Raw genomic sequence first — 8,740 nt, 5'->3', positions numbered from 1 at the left:
GCGTTCGGCGTGGCCATTGCACGGAAAGACCACTCCAAACGTGGTCCAGACGACACCAAACGTGGCCGAACTTGGTCTAGACCACACCAACTGATGCGGTTAAAATGGCACCCATTTGACCACACCAGTGGTGCGGTCTAGACCTCGTTTGGCTTTTCAGTGTTAGCATGGCGTAGCTGCGCTGGGTGTAGTCTTCAGTTGCAGGGCCGCGTTATGAGGAAGTCATCGCTGTGGCCAGAGGGCGGTGGGACGTGGGGCAGTGACTGCGGGGGCTCCGGGGGCTGCGGGGTGGACGGCCTGTGGGTGCGAGAAGGACAGAGCAGTGGCCGTGGCGGTGTTGTGGCCTCTGCCATTTGGCGCGAACCAAGCCCCGTCAGCACTCGGCCACCCCGCCCTGCCCCGCCCCGCCCCGCCCCGCTCCGCCTCGCCGTGGCTTAAGCCAGCCATGAACATTGTCTCGTTGGCACCAGTGTCGTGCGATCCGGATGGACACAGCACAGCGAGACCATCCGGAAATGTTGATCCATTTTCCAGCAGCAAAGCGCGATTATTAAAAAAATAAAATAACAATACTCACCAAAAAATGGATAAATTGGTTTTTGCGCTTGTAAAAATTGTCTGCATCAAAAATAGATTTGGCGTGGTAAGAGCAAAATAGATTTAAGAGCGCCAGGAGCTAGCACAGTAAAATTGGTTCCTGGTTTGTCCAGGAACTTCCTGGAACTCGCCTATGTCTCTACCATAGGCTCCCTGGAAAAACCACGTGCTGTTTTTACAGTGAACTTGACGGCGTTTTGTGACTGGGCCATTTAATTTGGCAGCGCCGCTCGCACACCTCGCACGTCACGCTGTGCGTCATCGCGTCGGCACTGTAAGACACCGGGGCACAGTGGGCCAGAAGACCTGTGGAGGCGGCCAAAACTCTAGACGCGTTTTGAGCTCCAAAGTCGCGATATGGTACCGTAACCGAACGTGTGAACCCACCAATGGATTGCTCTCCGAACGATGAATCCATTGGTGGGGTCGGGTCATACGCTCGGTTCGAGGCCTGTTTAGCGACTCTGGGGCTCAAAACGTGTCTGGAGTTTCGTCCGCCTCCACCGGTCTTCTGGCCCACTGTGCGGGGACTTGCTTCACAGTGCAGCGACAACACGGCCGTGCTTGCCGCCGGGGCCCGTAGTCCCCTCAGGGTGTCGCGGATGCAGAAATAAACGTTTCAGAAAATTAAACGGCGCCACGCCACTGCCTCGGCGTCTTTACTTTGGAATCGTTCCGGAAATTGGGTGGCAGTTAGTGCCTAGCCTCGCGGCGGGACGCGGCGCCAACAACCCCTTCTCTTTATGGGGCTCTCATTCCTAGAGTCTGTCTCTCTCGCACCCACACGGGGCGGCCCGCGAGTGCGAGAGAGACAGAGCGACGACTCTCGGAATCGGTCCGCTGTTTTCGTTTTAGGGCGGCATTATCGTGTCGGAGGTTTGTTGCGACAGTGTCTCCGACGAGGCCTCCGACGACGTGATCCCCGCGACCACGCCACCGCCACACTGCGGAAAATAAATTAGGAGAAAAGAAAAGGGATTTGGGCCGGCACTTCGCAGAGTGGATGCCCCTTGCGGCAAGCGCGGCAAGCCGGGATCGTGTAGTGCTTTATGGCCGGCCGGCCGCAGCACACGTGTGTGTGTGTGTGTGTGTGTGTGTGTGTGTGTGTGTGTGTGTGTGTGCGTGTGCGTGTGTGATTCTGCTGACCGAGGCCCCTTGGCCCGCCCAGGCCTAAGGGTGGGCCGGCCGGCCAGGCGGCCAGGGCAGGCAGCCCACGCGGCGGGGCCTCGACAGCGAGACAGCGACACCACCGGGGTGCGCATGATTGGTGCGGTCCTCCTGCCAAATGCCGACACGCGTCTGGGTACTCGCACAGTGGGCCAGAAGACCGGTGGAGGCGGCCAAAACTCTAGGCGCGTTTTGAGCTCCAGAGTCGCTAGATGGGACTCGAACCGAACGTGTGACCCCACCAATGGACTGCTCTCCGAACGAGGAATCCATTGGTGGGGTCACACGTTCGGTTCGAGTCCCAGTTAGCGACTGTGGAGCTCGAAACGCGTCTAGAGTTTTGGCCGCCTCCACCGGCCTTCCGGCCCACTGTGCGCGCTGTGCTCCGGGCGATCGGCGATCACGCCTCCACCCTCGCTCTTTCTCTCTTCCGCCCCGTTTCCACTCGGCTGGCCACTTTCAATATGACGCTGCCGCGCCTTCTGCGCCGTGTATCCTTTCTAATCCACTGCTATCTCCCTCCCACACACGCCCGCTGATGATCGCCATCCCTCTCTCTCTCCCTGATCTACTTCTTCGCGCCCCGCGCACCTCTTGACGCCGCTTCCGTGTTTTAACTGCATAATCCACCTCCCCTCGTGTGCCGCGTCGGTCCCCGCACGTCTTGCCTCCTGGCTATCCGTCTGGATTTATTACGAATGCGGGAGCGAGAGAGAGCGAAAGAGAGAGAGAGAGAGAGAGAGAGAGAGAGAGAGAGAGAGAGAGAGAGAGAGAGAGAGAGAGAGAGAGAGAGAGAGAGAGACGGCGAGGGGGAGACAAAGAAAGACAAAGAGAACGGCAAATGGGTGTCGAGGGTTGGATGGGCCGGATGGGGATCGGAGGCGGGGCAGGTGCTATTCACCCTATCAATACCACCCCGACGCCGTGCCGCGCCGCCATGCCCGACGCGGGCTTGGCCGGGCTTGGCGCATAGCGTGCACAGCTTCTATACCTTACCGACTTGGCAGCGATAAGGAGATGTCCTCCCACTCGTCTGTCTGTCTGTCTGTCTGTCTGTCTGTCTGTCCGTCTGTCTGTCTGTCTGTCTGTCTGTCGGTCTGTCTGTCTGTCTGTCTGTCTGTCTGTCTGTCCGTCTGTCCGTCTGTCCGTCTGTCCGTCTGTCCGTCTGTCCGTCTGTCTGTCTGTCTGTCTGTCTGTCTGTCTGTCTGTCTGTCGGTCCGTCCGTCCGTTCGCCCCGGTGTGACCGAATGGCAGTGTCCAGACACTCTCCTTAGCAGTGCCGCGCGTAAAAAACAGGAAAGACGCACAATAAGCACATGTTGGGGCCATTTTCGCGGTGCGGCTATCAGTCTGGAAGTATCAGACGCTTAGGGAGGGCGTTCGGCGGGGGTGTGGCGCCCCGCCCCGCCCCCCCCGCCCCGCCCCGCCCCCCCCCGCCCGCCTCGGCCAGCTTGCGCGCCAGGGGGGGCGGTCCAGTTTCGCCACCTCCTTTTTATCCTTGTTTCATCCGCTGCCACGCCTCGGGAACCGATCATTTGAGACGAGCATTTTTATTTAGGTCGGTCAAAATAGGTAGGTGTAGTTTTCGTCGGCCTAGTTCAGGCCGGTCAAATGATGTAGACCCCGCGCCTCTCGACGGCCATGCTCGGCCTCGTCCTCCTCGGCCTCTGCCGCGAGCAAGCCCCGGCCGAAATTAATGCGATTCGAAGCCCGCGCGGTCCGGGGGTAATTGGCTGAGCGATAGCGAAGCCTGTTACTCCAGTGGGGTTGAAAAATTTTTCCTGTCTGTCTGTGTGTGTGTCTGTCTGTGTGTGTACACTACTCCTCCTGAACGGCTCGGCCGATCTGGCTGAGATTTTGCAGGCTTATTAGGTATGTCCTTGGCTCGGCACACGCGAAATTTCACCATCCTAGCTCAACTGGTTCAGTTTTTATAGCCGAAAAACACCTTAAAAACGGCGAAAAATCGAGTTTTCTGCAGGCAGATCACTTCTGTCTTGAAGTAGGAGGGTCTGGGGGGCTCCGCCCCCCAGCATCCATCAGGTTAGAAGTAACCGACGATGGGCAAGCCATTTGCCTGCCGAAGGCAGGCTAGCGCCGCAGGCCAAGGTAGGTACGCCAGGTGCGGATTGGAGGAAAAGGCAGCGAGACATCGCGAAGCCTGTTACGACAAGACGCGGTCTGGCGTAAACCTACCTTGTTTAATACACGGCTACACGCCGGCCCAAGTGGTTTGCATAAGTGTAACTGGCTGCCGGCCCCACTCCACCGCCAGGCACAGTGGACTTGCCAGAAGACCGGGGGAGGCGGGCCAAACTCTAGACGCGTTTTGAGCTCCAGAGTCGCTAAACAGGCCTCGAACCGAACGCGTGACCCCACCAATGGATTCATCCGTTCGAAGAGCGATCCATCGATGGGGTCACACGTTCGGTTCGAGTCCCATTTAGCGACTCTGGAGCTCAAAACGCGTCTAGTGTTTTGGCCGCCTCCACCGGTCTTCTGGCCCACTCGAGCCCACTGTGTGGCTGAGGCCGGGAGTCCAGGACCGCAAGGACCCTCGCGAGAGGCGACGCGACGCGACCCAGGACCGTTTAATGTTTCGGCCGAGGTTAATAGGGGAAGTGGCAGAAGCCATTTAACGCAGTTTCCGAAATCACAGCGCCGCGGGGAGGGCGGCAAAAAACACGGAAAAAAGGAGGAAGAAAAAAACGGGCAGGGAAAGGACAGCGGAAGAATTACAAAGGGATAAGGAGTGTGGGGAGGAAGAGCTAAGCAGGACGACTGCACTTTTCTTGCCTCTTTTTTTTTTTTTTTTTTTTTTTGCTGTTTCCTGGGGAACGTTTTGGACTGCTTTATCTTCTGTGGGACCGGCGGGACCCTGCGGCCGTCCGGGTCGTTATCAGGACCGCGACACACAATTGGCCGGATTTGCGGAATTAGCTGTAAAAAGACACTACGGAGGCAGTCTGGCACCACACTAGCAGGCCGAAACGATGCGCCAGCGAGGCAATAGGCCTACCTAGACACAGTGGGCCAGAAGACCGGAGGAGGCGGAAAAAACTGTAGACGCGTTTTGAGCTCCAGAGTCGCTAAATGGGACTCGAACCGAACGTGTGACCCCATCAATGGATTGCTCTCCGAACGAGGAATCCATCGGTGGGGTCACACGTTCGGTTCGAGTCCTGCTTAGCGACTCTGGAGCTCAAAACGCGTCTAGAATTTTGGCCGCCTCCACCGGTCTTCTAGCAAATCCACTGTGTGGCGGCCAGGACGAAGAGCAGGCGCAGGAGGTGGCATGATGGATGGCCGTGCCGTGCCGCGCCCCCGTTGTCACGATGCCGTCGATATGACTGCCTCCTCGCGTGAAGAACGCCATTTGTTTCAGCGCCCAAAATGGAGCAGACGAATCGAAGGAGGCTCTGCCAGGCCCCGCTAGGCTCAGCGAGTCTCCCTGCGGAAGCGCCGGGTAGGCAGTCCGCGGTGAGACCTGCCTGAGCACTGTGGTCCTGCACTGGGAAAAAGTGGCAACCAACATGATGGTTGCCGAGGGTTTTCCACCCACGGAGCACCAGTGTCGGAAGAGTTGCCAACCTCGGCCTGCCTACTGGGCAAATCGGCTATCTCTAGGCTTGTCGAGAAGTTGCTGGCTGAGGTTGGCAACCCTTTCCGGTGCACCGTGGGTTTGCCTACTGGTGTGGCAGCACTGCGCCCACAGTGCAGGCACGCGCATGCTTTACGGCCATCCCCTGCCGAATGCTAATCGATGACGTCACAGCGCGCCAATCCGTTTCCGGAGAAGCGCCTTCCATTTCCGGGGCTGCTCCGGGGCGCCGGAAGCGACCGCCGTCCGTCTGCCTCGCCTTGGCCTCGCCTACCTGGCTGCCCGGCCGCGAGGTGCGCCACGGCCTCCACGGCCTCCACGGCCTCCACGGCCTCCACGGCCTCCACGGCCTCCACGGCCTCCACGGCCTCCACGGCCTCCACGGCCTCCACGGCCTCCACGGCCTCCACGACCTCCACGGCCCCCACGGCCTCCACGGCATCCAGGGCCTCCACGGCGAGGGGGGAACAGCTTCCCACATTCGTTGTACAAAATTTGACCACATTCCACATTCAGGTGGCAAAAACGCCTGTAAGTAGGCAACATGTGTGGCAAAAACGCCTGAAATCTTGCACATTCTTGCACATTCACACAATCATTGTACACAAAATTTTACAGTGGGTCACCCCTCGCTCCACGGCCTCCACGGCCTCCACGGCCTCTACGGCCACCGTGACAAGCTCCGCCAAATTGGCCGAAGAAACGCACCTTCTGGCGTCGTCCCGTCTCTCTCGCACCCCCTGGCGACTGCGGGGCGCCCTGCGAGTGCGAGAGAGACGGAGCGCGAGTTATTGGCACCGCGGCCTTCCCCCTCCGTCACCTCATTTCCCGTTTTTGTTTGTGATTGACAGGCATCTGCGATTCCGGGGCGATGCAGACGAGACGCCGACGACGCCCCAGCGCTCTTAATCTAGGGGCGAATTTTTCATACACAAACACACACACACTCTGAGAGAGAGAGAGAGAGAGAGAGAGAGAGAGAGAGAGAGAGAGAGAGAGAGAGAGAGAGAGAGAGAGAGAGAGAGAGAGAGAGAGAGAGAGAGAGAGAGGAAAAACACGGTGGATGCTCTCAAGTGTCTGAATTTCCCAGGGCGGCCGGCCAGTCACTCTGTGGACCGACTTGCACCACACACATCGTCGGTTTGCCGTCCCTCCGGAGTGGTCATCCCCTCCTTCTCTCTCTCTCTCTCTCTCTCTCTCTCTCTCTCTCTCTCTCTCTCTCTCTCTCTCTCTCTCTCTCTCTCTCTCTCTCTCTCTTCTCTCTCTCTCTCTCTCTCTCTCTCTCTCTCTCTCTCTCTCTCTCCCTCTCTCCTCCTTGTTCCCTCCTTGTTTTCGCAGTGCTGGAATAATGAACCCCAGGGAGGTGCCGCGGCGTGGCGCGGCGCGGCGGCCGGACTTCCCTCACCGCGTCGTGTTTTCCTTTCATTATTTCGCCCGTTTTGAAGCCAGCTGCGTGGAAGAAACAACGTGGAGCCGAACAGCCAGCCAGCCAGCCAGCCAGCCAGCAAGTCAAGCCGCTAATCATGCACGCATGCCGACGAGTACTACCAACATCCCAGAAACAACCTCCCCGCCCGGCCCGGGGTATACCAACCATCCAGTTTACCAACCTTCCAAACCCTCCAGCCTTCCCAAACCTTCCCATTTCTCGACTCAGCTCCAACAAAGATCCAAGAACTTACATTTTTAAAGAGACCTTTGTTTTTAAAAAAATAATTCGCGTTTTTACCACTCTGGTCAGTTTACCAAGAGGGCAAGACGAGATGAACTGTTCGAATCCCAGAGTCGCACAGTGGGCCAAAGGACCGGCGGAGGCGGCCAAAACTCCAGACGCGTTTTGAGCTCCAGAGTCGCTAAATGGGACTCGAACCGAACGTGTGACCCCACCAATGGATTGCTCGTTCGGAGAGCAATCCATTGGTGGGGTCACACGTTCGGTTCGAGTCCCATTTAGCGACTCTGGAGCTCAAAACTCGTCTGGAGTTTTGGCCGCCTCCACCGGTCTTCTGGCCCACTGTGAGTCGCTCCCTTTTCGGCCCGAGGCCCTTGCCGTGCGTGTAAGTCCGACAAACATAACCCGCGGCGTTAACACGGGTCGTTCGGGGGCTTGGCCGAGGGACGGCCGAGGGCGGCGGGCGGCCGGGCGGCGTGCCAGGGGTGCGTGTTCGACTCCCCGCCGGGGCGCGCGTTCCCGTATTCATGGTGTGCTCCAGCATCGCGGGGTCACCGCGGCGTCCTTCCAACGCCTCCGCCAAAATGCCGTTCTAGCACTCGACCGCGAGCCATGTCCCCAGGATTTTTTCTGTTTTTATTTTCCCTCTCTGTCGGTTTAATAAGAAGTGGGTTGTGGGGTCAGGCGTCACATTTCCCTGCGGGCCAGGCTGTGTGTACTCGTCACAACAATATCATTTCTGCGGGGCTCCGGGATGCAAATAAGGTGTAAGTCTGCTGCTAAAGTTTGGCGTGATTACTGTGGGACGAGGGCGGAGGGGGAGGGGGAGGGGGGAGGCGACGCCGAGATTCGTCTTTGAGGGGGCGGCCCGTGCAGCGAATAAGAATGCGAGGTATGACCCAATTAAGGACTTTGGAAGAGGGGCCGTGTCCTCTTGGCCGTGGCCGAGGCAGCGGATTCGAGTCCCGCCAGGGTCTGCCACTTTCAAAATCCTTGAAATTCGAGTTTTTTTGATCAGACTAGTTTAGGGTGCGAACAACAAACAGACGATGTTTTTTCAAGTGGAAAAGCGTGTGACAGTAAGGATCAAACATTGTATAAACGCTTTTTAACGTTTTTAGAAAATTTGCTCGCCGGAACTCAGGGGAAGTCCGTTTGTTCCTGCGCTGCTCGAGCACACAGGGGGTTGTTTGCCGGCCGACGTCTTCCGGGGTCGCCCGGAGTGGACCGGAGACCCCTTGCCGGCCACCTCACCTAGTAATTTTCGACAGATTTTCCGGGCGAGCACCCCTGGAGTCAAAAGTCACCCCCACCTCGGCGGCCACGGCGTCGGGGCAGCCGGGGCGCGGTGGCGGCGGGGGCGGGTGCGGCGCTACGGTCTTCGGCGCCGCTCGGGTGTCTTCGGGCCCGTCGGTCCCTTCGGGCGGCGGCCGAGCGCGGCCGAGCGGGGCGGCGGGTGGCGGGGCCGGGTGGCGGGGCCGGGTGCGGCACTGTGCAGTCTGATTGGAGAACATCAGCTGACTGTCCGCCCCTCCACTGCGCAGCGGGTCTGGCAGTCGGCCCAGCCTCGCCCAGCCTCGCCCACCTACAATAATCAATGGAAATCCGGCCCTGCCCGCCCTGCCAGTGCCCTGCCCGCCGTGCTGTTGTTGTTATTGTTGTTCTTGGTCCCTCTCTTCTCCTTCCCTTGAATAAATATTGCA

General features: G+C 58.7%; 1 protein-coding gene across 1 annotated transcript in view; it reads left to right on the top strand.

Annotated features, from left to right (window-relative positions):
* Positions 1–7,922: 7,922 nt before the first annotated feature.
* The window catches only part of LOC117644649 (forkhead box protein P1), a 68,929-nt gene continuing 68,111 nt past the window's right edge, over positions 7,923–8,740 (top strand). The window contains exon 1 of the mRNA XM_034384260.1: positions 7,923–7,929. Within this exon, the coding sequence (XP_034240151.1) occupies positions 7,923–7,929 (7 nt within the window). The remainder of the gene's footprint in view (positions 7,930–8,740) is intronic.

Source organism: Thrips palmi, unplaced genomic scaffold (assembly GCF_012932325.1).
Source record: "Thrips palmi isolate BJ-2018 unplaced genomic scaffold, TpBJ-2018v1 HiC_scaffold_18, whole genome shotgun sequence".
Classification (NCBI taxonomy): domain Eukaryota; kingdom Metazoa; phylum Arthropoda; class Insecta; order Thysanoptera; family Thripidae; genus Thrips; species Thrips palmi.
This window is presented reverse-complemented; position numbering and strand designations above follow the sequence as displayed.